The sequence below is a fragment of the Melanostigma gelatinosum genome, assembly GCF_949748355.1.
Source record: "Melanostigma gelatinosum genome assembly, chromosome: 12".
Lineage (NCBI taxonomy): Eukaryota > Metazoa > Chordata > Actinopteri > Perciformes > Zoarcidae > Melanostigma > Melanostigma gelatinosum.
This window is the reverse complement of record NC_136645.1, coordinates 14,744,136-14,760,841: the sequence shown is the minus strand read 5'-3', so window position 1 is coordinate 14,760,841 and position 16,706 is coordinate 14,744,136. Positions and strand designations below refer to the sequence as shown.

Genomic DNA, 16,706 nt, shown 5'->3' with positions numbered 1-16,706 from the left:
TGATGAAGTCTAACAAACGCCTGCAGAACAAATGTGCGTAAGTGCTGCAATTTTTCTCTCTTTTTTTTTACCTCCAAAACCCTCAGACATAAAAATTTGATTTAAAATGCACAATCATTAAATTACAGAAAGGTTTTCATTCACACATTTGTATTCATGTAATTCAGGGCTGCATGTTCAGTGCATCTAATTGGATCTAAAGATAACAGATAGTAAGAGTGGAGACCTCCTAAAGAGCAGCCCATGTTGCCACACTGGTGCAAAAATGTTCACAAATGATTGCAAACAGAAGTTCGAGGAGGAAATATCTGCGGACCATGTATGCTTTGAATAAACTGCATTGTGCACTATGAGGCAACATTCCAAGGCGGCATAATACAAATGTGGAAATAGTTTATTTGCATCCATCCTCCTGCCACAATTCATCCATCCTCCTGCCAGCAAATACAATGACATTGTTCTCGTCATCAACCCCCCCCGACAACCACATTCCTGCCAAAACACTGCGCACTGAGACTGGATAGAAGCCATCCGAGTTCAGCCCAGTGTGGGAAAAAAGAAGGCAATACAGAGATAACTTTTAACAGTGAGCTTCAACAGAAACATTAATGACGCCATGTCACCGACATAACGGAATAAACGGAAGAAAGAAAGCTCTGCTTTGGTCTGATGTTGAAGTTTTATTAGGTCCAGTCGAGGTCAACTTAAAGTCTGCTATGTGGAGAATATGGAGAAATGAGCGATATGCAACTTGAATTCTTAACATGTCATGTACAGCTAAAGTTAGATTATGTACCACACCTAACCTCCAGTCCTTATAGGAAAAAAAACCAGATAAAAACACAAAAAGAAAATCAGGCATCTTGGAAGTAGGAGTCCAGTTCCTCCGTCATCTCAGCCAAACCCTGCGAGGTGTTTGCTGCCGACTCTCCGGTGGCACCGGATCCTTTGGCGGAAGGATTTTCCTGCGACTTATGAGGAGTGTCCGTCTCTCGCTTGACGTCCTTGCCTCCTCCCAAAGCTTTCTGACTCTCTATAAAGTACTGGTTGGGGTGATTGAGCGAGAAATTGGCTTCCTCAATCTGCTCAAGGAAGTAAAGAAAACACAGGAGAGGAAGGAGAATAGACGTCACAAGAGGCAGGTTGGTGGCATATTGATTGGTTGATTGATTGAATCAATGTTATCTCATCTGCTATGAGATGGTCGTGTAACATCTGCTTCATTGGAGACGATGTGGAATTTATTAACAATGATGAGGACAGCAGGCTTTCATGGCCAAATTAGCGTTCTAATTGAGTGAAAAGACGAAAAGCTCTTTCAGGATGTAGAATGTCAAAATCACTCATGAGGAGTAAAAACCTATGAATCCATCAACACGCTCAAGCTCTCTCAAATGCTCTTCCTGGGACATTTTACACCATTTGGAAAACAACTGGCCAATTGTGATTGATGTTTTAAAAACCATGAACTGAGAGTCAATGTTTTAAATTAATTGTTGAACAATTAGAGTGAAGAAAATCATTTTCTAAAAATAGTTGTGATGTGTTTTAATGGCAATTATGGAGGAGTTTTACTACTTCCTAGAAAAATATTATAATGTATCTGCATTGGGCCTAAAGGGTTGTTGATCAATACACATATAAACTTGTACTTAAATATCATACATACATACATACATCCATCATAGTGTATTAGACAGTTTGTAGTTTTTGAAGTTGATCTTGTAAAATGTTCAGCAGAGTCGCAGTAGTTTACACAATGGTGTTCCAGGTGAATGGGTGTGTTTGAATGTGAATTTATAGGAAACGACCAAACATCTGAAACATGTCTTGCATTTAAAGTCACAAGTAAGAATGCTTTGAGTTTCAGACCGTGGTTCCTTCTTTCAATCGCTGCTTCTCTAAAAATGAGGCGCTTGAGTGTGACTGAAAGGGATGATGACTCAAGCATCCAAACTAAAACAGATTAAATTAAACAAGTGTCCATGGGGGCCTAAAAAGATCTGAACGCTATAATAAACCTGTGAAAATTAAGTGGCTATGACAGCCAGCTGATGATGGAGGTGATGACAGTTCTGGGTCTCTCCTGAGGACCAAACCCCCGTCTCTGACAAAAGGTAGCCCCAGTTACACCCGGCTTCTAATTAAATCTGCACTTACGTTGTGCGTCAGCTCAAAGTACTTCTGGCACGCCAGCTGAAAGTGCATCCCTTTAACCAGCTCCAGGATCTGAGACAAAAAAAAGGTAGACGGTAGAAAGAATGAAGAAACTGGCTTATATGGGACTATGTTCTTTCCCTAAACTGTTAAACCGTAGATACCGACACAGTACATTTACACACGATGATGTCACGAGATCTTTGCAAACGCAGAGAAAACAGATCACAGGCTTATTTGGGCTACTTTAAATATTAATGCCCTGATTCATATTTTTTTTACTTTCTGGTTTTCTTAAGCTCTGCAAAGCTGAAAAGAGATGATGTGCGCAGATATGTTGAAGCCCGGGCCGTGGCTGCTTCACATAAGACCTCTCACAATCTGGTACTACACTAAAAGCACTGGAGTGTTGGCGACGGCATATTCAGGGTAACTCACCTGCTAAAATATCAATCCAAAGGTCTCCAGCACACAGTTAAAAAAAAAGAAAAAAAGAGCGCGAACGCGAGAGAGACTCTGTGGAACCTGCCTGGTTTTGGCTGTTTCATTCTTTCATTATTCCCTATATCCCTGAAGGCTGCCTGCAGCGTGATACTGCTACAAGCACGCTCATCACCGGGGCTGGTTTTAGATCAGTGATGAGCACTTCTTACTTTATGCCAAAATGATGCAGTTTTTTATTATTTTGTTCACTGGAATTCCAGGAACATTTAGCAAAAGATGCACACAAAACACACGTTAAAACGAGTAAACACCAGCTGTGTTGTGATTGGAGTTATTTTTCCTCTCATGCAAAAGGAGAAAAGTACCACACCAGTGTGATATTTTTACTCACTGGTGTGGTACCTCCCTTCACTTAGCACTTCCTGTCCAATTAGCGGGATTTATCCTGGACTGGAAGGTTCTTAGGGGATTAGAGAAACAGCATGCCGAACAGCCACACTAGATCATTCTAGAACAGCCTTTACATTGCAGCTCATGCAGAAATAAACCTCTACTGTATGGAGATCTATCAGAAACTAATAAATGCTTTAAGATAAACATTATTTTATGAACATCCATGCGATAAGAGGAGAAATGTCCCCCGTTAGAAGCAGATAGCGGAGGCTAGTCTGAGGCCCAGCCTAGACAGGACGGCACCCACCTGACTGATCCCACTGGGAGACACTTTGTAGGCCTGAAGCTTCTGCTTCAGCAGTTCTGGGTCAGTGTGACGGAAAGGACAGCCTAGAAACACAAAGTTCAAATGTATTACAATGCATCAACACATAGATTCACAGTTAACATGGCACATTACTTGTTTCACTGATGGGGGGGGGGGGGGGGGGGGGGGGGTGGCTGAAATAGTCCGTCATTAAAAATACCAGCATTTACAGCCTCACATGCAATCTCCACTATCAGTTGTGTCAGTTTCCAGGCAAAGCACTTGAAGTAAAAAGCCTGATAATGGCGGCTGAGTGGCTCATCACACGGGTAATGGCGTCTTCCGACAGTCATCAACTCACCATGATGGTCGCCTTGGCTGGGTGGGTTTGATAAAATCACCTTCATGCAACTGTAGGGGGTGTAGTCTGTTCGCTTGCCTTCTTTGCCAAACATGTGGCGCACGCTGTAGGCATATGCTTTGTCAAACTAGAGAGGAAGAGAGCCAGGAAAGGAGACAGGAGGCATTAGTGGGGATGAGAGCGCGAGAGGCACAAGGTTGGGGTGAAAAGAGACACGGTCGTACATCACGTCACTTCTGACTGTTTTCCTCAATGAAATATAGAACGATTAGAGAGAACCTGCTGTACAGGTGTCGTCACACTCCAGATAGCTGAATTATGGATATTCTTTCCATTTTAATTGCTTTTGACCCTTATCCTGCAGAGCACTTTGATACAACATGAACAGTGTGTTTTCAATAGAAAAGGACCTCCCAAATACACCGTAGCAGTATCTACTCCTACCTCACTTAAAAAGGGTATTTTATTAGAGTATCTTCATTTGAAACTACCGTATACGACTAAAACGCATCCCAGAAGGAAGTGTTGAACATGTTCTTCCTCTGGATCTATTTGACAGCTATAGTTACTCGTTATAAAATATTTCCCATTTCATGAAACTAACTGTCCCAGGCCCAAAGACAACATTATCCAATGTGGCTAAAGAAAGACAGAAATGGAAACACATTCCAGGTGTTTGTGTTCTCACTTCTTTGCCCATCTCAGCATTATTGGAGGGGGCCTGACCTTTTAGTTGAGACAACAACTAACTAGGTTACAGTCAAACTATGCGAGTCACTGATTTAATAGCTGGGAAAAAAAAGTTACATGATCTCTCAAAAATCAAACACGAGTAAAGTGTATTCATAAACTTTAAAGTGCCAGACCTCTGCAAACCGTCACACCATCGTCTGTCCAGGTTGTTCCAAACCAGAACTCCCTTCAGACTTCCTATCGGGACTCATGCGACACACTCTTCACAGTGAGCTTCTTCTCTACGTACAGAGCTCGTGTGCAACAGTTAAACGTGATTTACAGGAACCCTGCCTCTAAAAATCAAACAGTAAAACACCAACAGTGTGCTGCGCCAGTAGCAGAACAGGATCACCAGCACTGCTCCCATCATAACACGTAAATGTTGCAATAAAACCCTTGAACTTGCTAATGTGACAAGCTGCAGCGGCAATCCACAGATCCATAAAGTCTTCATGAAGTACACTAAATCAAATATTAATTACGTGAAGCGCGGGAGGATTCAAGAGGCTGTTTCCCGATTTAAGACCCCCCTACTCTATTAAAACTCCACCGGCACTAAAGTGTGTTTAATATGCATTATGTGAAATAATTAGGACATAAAAAGATCCTATGTGGTCTAAAAAGAAGACACACTAAGAAATGATGAACTCTCACTGAGGTGGCCTGACTTTATTCTTACTTTGCTAACAATGGAAATTAAAGTCACAAGAACAGATTATCGACAAACTCTTTCTGAAACCCTGAGATCGACCAAAAATAGATTTCAGACATTTTGCCGTTTTCTAAAAGACGTTCGATTTGTCCTTAAAAAACAGACAATGCAGGCTACAATGCAGCCTGCAGTTTGTTGACAACTTGTCCTATTTTTACTCGCATTGAACGCAACCCCTCTGAAAAATATTCCCACCATGTTCCTACACCCCAGCCCACACTTCAGATAATCCTGGATCTACTGTGGGTTTCTGAATTCCCTCGGTTTGGAGGTCAGCTGTGTTAGAGTCTGCACACAAGCACAAAGCGGCATTAAAAGAACAGCAGAGCCGCCGCTCCTCTGGTGCACATCTTGGCTCACGGGGCTTCGTCACTGAAACACATCCCCCCACACTGCAGGACACATTCACAGAAACCTGAGGCGATGGAGACGGCGAACTAGGACACACTCAAAGGGATGACGTACGCGAATGTGTGTGTAAACTTGGCATGGCTTCTTAGGCGCCGTCAGTCCACAGTGACTGATGTGCCTGCAGCTCAGATTCCTCTTACATGTAATACCATTAAAATAAGTCCAAGACAGCTGCAGGTTCGTGTCCTGGTCCTGTGCATGCTGGCTCACTGGAGCACTATGCCGGTTCAGGCATAGTTCACACGACATGACTTTAGCCCTGATTCTCCCCTCTCTCTCGCGGTTATGGAGCTTCCGGACAAAAAGCCTCAGATGTTCAACGATGTGAGCCACGAGGCTCACGGCTGCCTCTCAGACGCATTCCAGATATCTGGCAGCCTACACATCTGGATACGTCGGGGAACTACAGCCAATGAGAGCCGGGACCAAAGGTTGAGGGGGAGGTCCTGGCGGAGGGGTCGCCTCGCCTCTAGCCGACCTGTATACGAGATAAGATGACGTATTGGTCGATATTCGGTTTACTGAATGAATGTCAAGTCGCTGAAATAGTGAAGACGTCCCAATGAATTCCTAAATCCTAATTCAAGAATGTTAACGTTGCCTCTCTTGTCTGCCTTCAAGAACAAAAGTGAAGTGAAAAGTGATATTGTGTTTATGCAGCCGGGGGCTACTTTCAAATGTACTGACAATACCAGTCATAAAAACACAACATGGTGTATATTTGTAACCACACTTGAGAGCAGTTAATAGAAAGTGTCATCTAATAAAAACCCTCCGTTGCTAAAAGGGACCCCAGAGCAAAGCAAAGCCAGAACAAGAACAATGGCGTCAGTGAGTGGAAATTAATTAACCCGAAGTTAACATCTGTAAAACAAGCAGTCCTACCCCGAGGGAAACGCAACCCGCTAACTCGTTGAATGTGGTTCAAACAGACACTCTCGCGAACTTCATGTGGCAAAAAAATAAATAAAAAATGGATAGATCAAGTTGATTTCATCTTTAACAGGCGTCGGTAACAAAGATGCACAAAAAGGGGTGCCGGGAAATCTTTAGATGGTTTGACTAAATGTCTGCACACAAACAAAAAACCCCTCTTTCTGAATTTAGTCTTTAGAACTCAGAAATAACTGCCCTGACGTCAAACATGTTCTGCTGCTGCAGTGCGAAACCCTTTCAAAGAGCTCCACAAATGACTGGGGGTATTTTCGTTTACTTTCATCCCGGATGAGTAACGCAGCAAGTTCTCATTATCGTTGAATGCTTGAATACAGGTGGTCATTGCAGTCAATGGGTACACCAGCAGGAAACTCATTTCTACAATTATACAAGGAAAGTGTATTTTTAGAGGGAGAGTCCACGTCACTTTTAATGCTTCATACTCAAAGTATGAAGGGAGTTTTGGTTTGGGACAACCTGGACAGACCATATTGAGGTTAAATATTATGAACACACTTCACTTGTTTACTCCTCGACTTTGATGTTTTGCTTTTTGAAGGTTTTTCCAGTGAGATACATTTTTGAAATTAGTTTCTATTCACAGCATGTTCACTGAGGATTTTGGGAATGCTTTAGCCTCTTCGTCACTCACATTAGTTATGATACATTTCTGTATAGACAACTCTGCCTTTTACCAACTGCATATTATTGTATCTTTCCTCCTTCTGTCTACAAACGTGTTCTTTTGCACAGGCTAAGAGATGTGAAAAACATTACAAATGAGACAACATATCTGATGAACAGCTAAATACATGAAGGACTCTCTGTGTGTCTTTGTCTGGTCAGAACTATTTGATGCATCTTCTGATTACAACAGAAACTGGGGCCCCAGCAGTAAACAGGGGGCTCAAGATCTCCCACCACTTTGTCTGGCTGCTGCAACACATGTCGCCGGACTGGAAAGAGTGCAGACCGCCCGGAGCTACATGGCAGCCATGAGCTCTACTACTACTCCCAATAATAATCTAAAAGACAACACGGCTCGGGATCAAGGCACACACACACACACACACACACGTAACAAATATATCGAACATTTCACAGTTGTGGAACGTTAAACAGCCCAAATGTGTCAGTTTATTTCCTGTTGCAGTGCAAGAAATACTGAATATAGAAGGAGGAAGGGTCGTTACATCACTGAACTCACATTGGTGCCAAGCCGGTGGTATGCTGCATGCATTCAAGAGTTATTGATATTTAATAATAGTCATTGGACAGCTTTCTCTGTTATTGTCAGCCGTTATGCCTCTCTAAATCAGGACCTTTGTACCGGTAGTTGTTTGTTCGTCAATGAACCGAGTCAGCATTTACACTTTGTTTAGCTAACGATAGCCAGACACATCTGTGTTGAAACGTCCAACATTCATTTGGATATAAAGCGTAATAGAAACAGACGGGGAGCTGCAGGGTTGGTGAATGATGGCACATTTTACAGCCTAGCTTAATCGCTGTCATGACGTACGTGTATGTTAGCCAAATAGACGTCCTGAATGGTTTGACTGCTGAAACTAAGGATCATTTTCATTTGAATTCATTGATCTTTTCTCAATTAGCAGATTGGTCTAAACATATTTTTACAGTTGCTAGTCAAAATCAACAAATTGTAACTTCATAATTTTTCATAACCCTTTTCTCGATATCTCGACAACGAACTGGCTGCACTGAGGATGGAGCATAAAAATACCAGAGTGCATTTTGAATCTTTCATATCTCAGACAGGCCAGCCAAGGCACACAGAGATGCTCCAACAGTCTGTAGCACATGTGTCAAACTCAAGGCCCGCGGGCCGAATCCGGCCCGCCACGTCATTTTATGTGGCCCGCGAATCCGCCAGCAAAATAAAAAATCTTTTTTTTCCTGGAAAAAGAATTAAAAGTTAGACTTGAAAATAAAAGTATCCCCATGGTCGAAATTATGATAGAAAGTTGAAATTATGAGATTGCATGTTGTCTGTGTACAGACATTAAAACTATCACAACAGGTGGACAGGAGAGGCAACAGCCCGACAAGAGGTTTTCCAACGATTGAAAAAGATCGACAAATAATCCCAAAATGTCCACGAAGAGAAAAATTGATGCAGAGGGAAGAAAATGGAATGAAAGATGGGAAAGCGAATACATGTTTGTGCTTCAAGGAGAGAAACGGGTCTGTCTTCTGTGTTATGAGGCGTGTCGGTGATGAAGGAATACAATTCACGACGGCATTTTGACACCAAACACGGAGCTAAATTTAGCCTCCAAGAAAAACATTAAACTGTCCAAGAATTAAAAGGCAGACTGCAATCACAGCAGAATATATTCACACAGCTACAGCCCAGTGCATGCTGGGCTGTAGCCCAGCATGCACTAACAACACAGCTATCTAAGAGACGAGCAGGTGCTCGTCTTCTTCATTAACTGTTGATGAAAGCACAGACAACACGGATAGAGAGCATCTATCCATGTTCATCAGACCTGACTCTCAGTGAGCAGCTCTTGGATGTAGCTGCCATGCACAGGACGACGACAGGGAGGAACATTAGTGATGCAGAGAGGTGACACAAACAGCTTTGAACAACGTTAATGTAATAACTTGTTTGATATTTGTCTTTGTTATTTTCTTTAATAGTTTGATCTTTGATGGAGTAATGTGGGTTTCTTAACCCTCAATTAAAATGATTTATGTTATAATCACAGAAATGTGTTTAAATATCATTTTTCATTTATATAACTGTGTGTACAATATTTGTACACTTGAATAAACAATAATCAAATGCAGAGAGAGTTATTTAACAATAGGTTAGGGAGAAGTTAGTGATACAGTCTTACAGTTACAACCGGCCCTTTGAGGGCGATGCTGATGCTGATGTGGCCCAGAGTGGAAATGAGTTTGACACCCCTGCTCTGTAGTGTTCACGGTAAAGTCACGTCTGTGAAGGCAAACTGATACGAGCCTAATTATCGATAGAATAGTTATTCTTTTGACAGCGCGGCTTGATACCATAGTTCACAACTGTTAAATAAATGCTGGTGCAGGCCAAGCTCGTTTAGAATAGAAATAATATATATAATAGAAATAATATATATAATAGAAATGGATAAATATGAATATTTAAAGCATTATAACAATGCACAGGATGAAATTCTATCTGTTCTATGTGAACTGTTCCATCAGGTGGAGTATCCTGTCACTTTCGTCTCCTATTCACATAAAGAGAAGTGATTATCTTCATGCAAAACAAACCGTAATGTCTTTACTGCATCTCGCTCTTCTATTGAGAGACACGACATCTGCGACCACAAGCACTTAAGTCTTCATTAGCACTGAGTGCATGCAAATAATGCTACCAGGGAGATGCATTCTTCTCAATACAGCTTTGATGGGGTCACGTCATCGCGAATGAACCAGCACCGGCCATTTAGGCGTTGAATGGCACTATGGCGGGGTAAAATAGTCTTTGTCAAGCCGCCGCAGTCTCTGTAATTGATGGCAGAGACTTCACATTTAACAGGACATTCAGCAGTCAAAAGTAATACCGTAAAACACATCACGGCATTCATGTTGTCAGCATTACCTTGTCAGCATCCACTTTGCCTCGTATGAACTCCGACCTCCAGAACTGCAGCGCCTGCTCCAGGGAGAGGCCGATCCCTTTGAGGAAGAGGCCGTACTGCATGCGGCCGCCGTGGCGGAGATGGTGGTTCTCTCGGATGGACTGGTGGAGCTGCCTCATACAGAGCGGGAAGGACTTTCCCGAAAGCTGGAGGCGGACAACAATACCACTGTAATCCATCTGTACACGTGAATATCTATTCTTATATTTGATTTCATATCTTCTTTTTGACTCTAAAGTGGCACTAAATACACTTTATTTTCATTCCTAGCTCTGTGCCACGAGAATAAATACAAACCGTATTATACGCTTTACACCACACATTCCTCGGGCTAAACGGCAACTTAAACTTGACATTTAAGGAGGAGACGGCCAATGACACTTACTGAATCAATTTGATCCAAGGAGATTTTCCCAACATTCTTCTGGAGGCTGTAATCCTGTCCCACATAGGCATGACTAAAACAAAAACGCATTGTTACAAAAGATCAGGACTGTGACAAATAAAACCATTTTAGAAGCAATCAGGGCCATGGAATCTGATTAGATATTAGTTCACTCAATGTAATCAAAGTAAGAGCCGCCATTGAAGACTAGACGCAATCAGACGCAACCAACACAGAAATACAGTACAGTGCATGAGAAGCACTAGTCCTAAATATTGAAAAACAGTTACTGTAACAATAGGAATAGACGACGCTGCACACGGAGCCAGGCAACACAAATACCCACAACATCTGGACTTCACCACAAGGACAGATTGGGTTTACTCAGGCCAGCCACAAGCTGCCGTTCTTTGGTGCCAAAGATCAATCCTGCTAAATCTCTTCTTCTTCTTTTCTCCAAACGGAGTCCTGGCAAAGTGCCAGCATAGTTATTAATCCTGCCGCTGCTTACCTGAGGTGGTTAAGGAGCGGTTGGAGCCGTTCATCAGAATGCACTGCTGGTAGCGAGCGCGCTGTCAGCTGCAGGTGAGATGGACATCACATGAGTAATGCTAGAGAGCGCTTTTCAAAAGGACAGCCCAACATTGCAGGGTGAGTACAAAGATGAAGTACTTCACAGAATAAAATGTAAATAAAGCTACATTAACGTAATTTACTGTTTCTTTAAAGTCATTATATGACCCCATCCTGGAACATCTGTATACACCCCCCTGATCCTGATGTTTGGTTTTCCTATCTCAGTTAGAAGTGAACTTTTCAGCTGAGAGTGTGAGAGTGTGACTGGATGTTCATCCCTCCCAAACAGATAGCTTTACTTTGTTTAATTGCTTTATGAACATGGACTCCAATCAGCAAACAAACACAAGTCCACAGTCTATCACTTCTACGACTGCCTTACACACACACACGCTTCAGACAGCCACTATATTTCTGTTGTTTTCTGCTAAAATGAACAGCCAACAAATAACAAGAGTGATATGGAGAAGCAGCTTTCAATTTCATGCCTTTTTAATGACACAGTCTCTGCGCTGTCCCCAGTGGGCGTAAATAACCATTATAGCAACACAAACAGTCACAGTTACAAGGAAAATTGTTTTAGAGCATTATTCCATTCCAACAGTTAGTGGTCCGGATAATTAGCAGGAAATGGGAGAATGGCAGAACTGGTCCAAGTTGCTCTTTTTTAGTTGCTTTTCCTGTTGCAATTTGGAGAAGATGGTCCTGCTGTCGGTCCCATGATGGAGGACATGTGTGGAAGCAAATCAAGTGCATGTTGCCCACTATGAAAACATTAGTGCAGCGGCAACGACTTTCTCTACTACACCAAGGACACACAACCTGGTATCCAATCAGGCTTTGGACTCCAGACCGGGTTCTGCAGCCAGTGGAGTCCTGAGAGGAGTCTTCACTCTTCACAGAACTCGCCCACAATAAACTGTTTACCTTCTCTCTGTGAAGGTAAACACACATCAGAGCAGCGGGCCAAGATGCTCTGCATGCATTGTAAGATGAGTGAGCTACATTAAGAACTACTCACTAAATCACGATTGTGTAATTGTATTAAATCGAGCACATTCAGGTAGTGAGTTTTAAACGAGAGCTCCGATAGGCTGTTTAGATCTCTGGCTAAACAGAAGCCGCTCTTTGTCATGAACACGGGCAACACACTGATTGAAAGTGACGACACGGTTAAATACAAAAAGGGTCAAACAACAAAACCAAAACAAGAAAAAATGCTCCTTTGTTCAAACTGCCGAATCATTTTCGAAGAACAAAGCAATGAGCTGCCGGCTCTACGGTAGACGCAAAGCGCTGCTTTGGAAAGCCATTGAGACCGGCGTCTCTTTGGACCAGATGAAGCATGACGCACACTCGAAACATCATCGCCGTGACATCGTTTCCCACTTGAGAGACACGTACAAGTCATAATTAAAACAAATGCATCTATGGGATCTGGGTCAAGACTGTTTGTGTTATGTGTTGGTTAAAAAGGAGTGAATTATCTTTTCTGTGACACATGCATGACCAGTGCAGACTTGTGTGCAAACTTATTTGAACCTCGCATTTCTCCAGTTTTCCTCTAAGGCCCTGAAGGCAACAACCACGGTTCTAACTTCAGATATAGGACAGGAGGTGTGATGGTGAGGGGGAGATTTCCTTGGCACACTGTGGGCCTCTTAGGACCAATTGAGCATCATTTAAACTCCAGTTTCAACTGAAACAGTGAAGAGCTTCAAACACTTACTGCTAGAGCTTTAGACAGCCGGGTGCGGAAATCGTTGAGAACAATGGTGACGATGTCCTGGTGAGGGATGTACACGTAGCCCGCTTTCAGGTACACTTTCCTTGTTCGCACGAGATCCAGGGCATCCTGAAATGGGACCTTTAAAGAAAAACAAAAAAAGATTTGAAATAACGAATGCATTTAAAAGATATAGCTGTTAATACTCTGAATGCGTAGTGAATGTCAGGATGCTGAGGCCCACCCTTAGCTGTGTGTATTCTACTGATGTTATATAAAAGGCAGTGTGATGATTTACATGCTCTTAACAAATACTGCAAAGTAAATTCAAAGTCAAGGCCATCGTATTTTCACCTCTCCTTCTTTCATTTAATAGACAACAGACGACTTAAATCCATTCAACTGTGAAATGATATGAAAGAGAGAGAGAGAGAGAGAGAGAGAGAGCGAGAGCGAGAGCGAGAGCGAGAGCGAGAGCGAGAGAGAGCGAGAGCGAGAGAGAGAGAGATGAGTAACTCACTTTGTAGAAGTCCTGCTCCTCCACAGTGATTCCACTGACGGTGTAACTGGAGTTGACGAGTTTATCCCGCAGAGGCTTCTTCTCCTCGACACTAATCTGAAGAGTTATTGATGACAAAGGTCAGTGAAGAGCAGCAGAGGCTTCGCTGCGTCCATGTTAATACAGTGACGGCTGAGGCTCGTGGGAGCCAAACATAATTTGTCAGATACAGGTGTGGTTCTCCTCCTTGCTTCACACACAATGTGTTGATGGATTGTTAAAAGAGTTGCTTTTTCATTTTCCTCCTTCAAATATGCATCTCCGTTTTCGAAAACCTGGCTCGGTTCTTTCCTTAATTGGGTCTGAAGACTCACTTCAAATGAAAAGAGAAACTAAACACACTTATTATTCACATTTGATGAAGAGTACTGTGACTGTTAAAAATAGCATTGATCGACATTTATCACTTCTGAAATCTCATTTGATCACAAATACATTATTTCGCCACAAAATTAGAGCACAAAAAAAAAACCTCTTTCAACATTTAAACTTTTAAATCACCATTGAAGGAAACCCTTAAAATTCACGTGTGTTAAATCGATCAAACAGCTCCATCTAGTGGAAATACAATTCAACACAAATGTTACTTTTCCTTTTCTTGGTTAGTTTCTATTACCGGTATACATTTTGACGGTTTCTTTAGAATTACATATTTTACAGAGGCTTTCAGATCAGTCCACAAGCCTTTACATTCACAGATGTGGCCAGATGTGAACCAATAAAAGCACCGGAGGTGAAAATAATATTGTTTTTTTTGCAAAAATGAACCTTTTGAGTTTAAGTACATTCAATTAGAAAACAGGCTTTTGAAATATGTAACCGCAGACATACTCACAGTGTCGTACTGCAGATTATTTCTGTGAAGAAATTCAAGCTTCTGTGGCGGATACAGTTCATTGAAGCGGTAGCGGAAAAGATCCACTTCCTGTTGTATAAACCACCGCCTCAGATCCTCCCTTTACAATTCAATTGGAAATAAATATTCAGTTGCATTATTTTTTTTAAATTACATTTGATTTGACAACGAACTCACTTACTACTAAACTTACGTTTGGCAGTAGGCCAGTCTGAGGATGAAGTGGGAGATGTGGTCCTTTCTTCGTTTCTCATATTCACTCGGTCCAGCCTGAGGTTTCCTGTCATCCTTAACGGGTGAAAGCAGGTACACAATGTTTAAAGATAGTTGTTTTCATTATTCACTACTATAATATTAGCTGTGAGGTCAAATCCAAATAACAGATTTATTAAATGGAGTTTTGTGGCTCTGTATACATAACAGGTACTGCAGTCATGTTTACACTATCTGTACTCTATCTACAGTGACTTTGGCTCTAGTAATTAATTTGTAGTTTGCAAAGTAAGCAGCCACCTGTATGCCTCTGAGATAAGCTCTTTTGTGTTTTGATACTGCCATTCACGCGCTTTACAGAAGATGTCGTCATTTTCATGGATTATTATCTTAACTGTCAGCCAGGTGAACGATTATGAAATAATTTGAGGTTATGAAAAAGTGCTAACAAGTAAATTTTACCTTGTTTGAAGCTGTACTACAGAATCGACCGGAGCCGTAGAAGTCAATGCTGCAGATCAAGCTAAATACCTAGCACCAGCCACAGGCGTGTTTTACTAACAGTCACAGGTGTTTCTGTTATTCAGCCTACCACCATTGATATGAACAAGATGGTCAAAATAACTGAACTACATGCCTGTTTAACAGTACAGATCAGTCGTATTAGTCTGCATGGGTTTTGGCTTAGTGTACCCAAATAAAGTGGCATCTGATTGCAGTTTCAGCCGACCACCAACCCATTGGAGTACAGTGTCCAGCAATAACTGCCGACATACACTGCATGCAGGGTTCAAACGTTTTGCCCATCTGCCAAATGGTTAGTGCATGTTCAATGTTGGCAGCTTTGGTGTAATTTGGCTGGTGAGTGAAGCACCAGGCACTTAGCTGGTGCTAACTTTGAGCCCTGCCTGCATGAAAGTAAAGATTTGGTAAACTGTCATGACGAAATCTCTTCATGATGAAGCTTTAGGACTCATGACAGGTAGTAGATGTAGCACTGCTAAACATACTCACAGCATCTGGTCTGTAAGGAAAGTTCAGGGCTTTAGACTCAGAATCCAGTTTCTTTTTGTACATATCGGACAGCTTCACGTAGCTCACGCCCAAATTCTCAATGGTCTTCAACACTGCAGTGGCATTAAATTAACACATTTTAAATATCAGGCATTTGAACACATTATGCATTTCACAAAAGCAGAGAAAACACCACATACAGAAAATGCCAACAGTTCAAAATATCATCAGACGAGCACGAGACCCAGGTCTTACGTTTCAGCCGATCCACAGAAAATGCCTCAAATTCAGTGAGACAGATGCTTTCCAGAGGTGGCTGCCCGTAGAACTGCAGAGGATGTCCATAGAGCTCCGTCTGAGAGTTGGTGATGAACTTCCTTCTTCTGCTGGAAAACTGCATGGTTCCTGATGGAGAGAGAAAACAAGAGTGTTTTGAATAAAGACAGTCGGCCACTAGTAGTCAGCATGCTGACATGTTTGCAGTAACTTCCAGTGTGAGCTTCAACAAATAGTCATGTAAATTAAATAAGTTGCACGACTTGTGCTTTATTTCTGTTTCAGCTTTAATGTCTTCACCTCGGTGTCGGTTTGGAAAATAAATGAAAATGATATATTGGATACTTGAGGTGTCAACAATTAGCAATCCATTGACCCTAATTGGTTTTGACAAATCAAAGGATCCTATTTACAAAAACAAAATCGATAAATGACCTAACCTGTTACTAACGTTGTGCCATTCTACGTGCAGAAGTAGCACCACACATAATTTAACTAGCTTTAACTTTTATCTGCAAAAACCTGTGTAGAAAACTGCCTTTACTAAGCTCAGTAAGGTACTTAGGAGCTGCTTCCATACGACAGAATAAAGAATAGCAACGTCTTTGTGGCTAGCAGACAGCAAACTACCTTGTTCAAAGGGTTGAAGACGGTAAACGTCTAACACGAGCTCAGCAACTTATCACACGATACACAACACTGGAACAAGATTTAACATATTTATTGTCGTTATTACCGAACACACGACGGGGGTTTGCTTCTTCTTCTCTGCTCAATCCCGCCAAACAAAGTCGACTGTTCATACGCGGGTAAATGATGACGACACAGGAAGAGAGGCCTGTCACGTGTGTGCGCTCGTTTAGTTGTACCACGTGACCCGCTATTTCACCCCGGTCAATGAGGACTTCTATAAAAAGTTAAGAAAAGACAAAAACTTCACAATGTTCTATCATCGTGAACTAGTCGTGTAGTAAAAATGTTTGAAACAAACA

At 41.9% G+C, this 16,706-nt stretch overlaps 1 protein-coding gene across 2 annotated transcripts; it reads right to left on the bottom strand.

The window, feature by feature from the left end:
• Positions 1 to 660: 660 nt before the first annotated feature.
• Positions 661 to 16,490, bottom strand: LOC306785512 (DNA primase large subunit-like). Of its 2 annotated transcripts, none has more exons than XM_079279929.1 (14): positions 16,451 to 16,490; positions 15,694 to 15,843; positions 15,439 to 15,551; positions 14,405 to 14,499; positions 14,191 to 14,311; positions 13,317 to 13,412; positions 12,800 to 12,937; positions 11,006 to 11,073; positions 10,495 to 10,567; positions 10,070 to 10,255; positions 3,663 to 3,789; positions 3,302 to 3,384; positions 2,161 to 2,229; positions 661 to 1,082 (listed from the first exon to the last, which is right to left on the bottom strand). In XM_079279929.1, exons 2-14 carry the CDS (start codon positions 15,836 to 15,838, stop codon positions 855 to 857), a joined length of 1,542 nt encoding a protein of 513 aa, XP_079136055.1. In that variant the 5' UTR covers positions 15,839 to 15,843; positions 16,451 to 16,490; the 3' UTR covers positions 661 to 854. The 2 variants fall into 2 exon arrangements, with proteins under 2 accessions (XP_079136055.1, XP_079136056.1); XM_079279930.1 differs by having other exon boundaries at positions 16,345 to 16,465.
• Positions 16,491 to 16,706: the final 216 nt, after the last annotated feature.

Coding starts and splice junctions, on each gene's coding strand:
- LOC306785512 (XM_079279929.1), bottom strand. CDS start 15,838: ATGCAGTTTTCCAGCAGAAGAAGGAAGTTCATCACCAACTCTCAGACG. Junction 11,074..12,799: donor GGCTGTCTAAAGCTCTAGCA/GTAAGTGTTTGA, acceptor TCTCACCTGCAG/CTGACAGCGCGCTCGCTACC. Junction 10,256..10,494: donor CCTTGGATCAAATTGATTCA/GTAAGTGTCATT, acceptor GTCCGCCTCCAG/CTTTCGGGAAAGTCCTTCCC.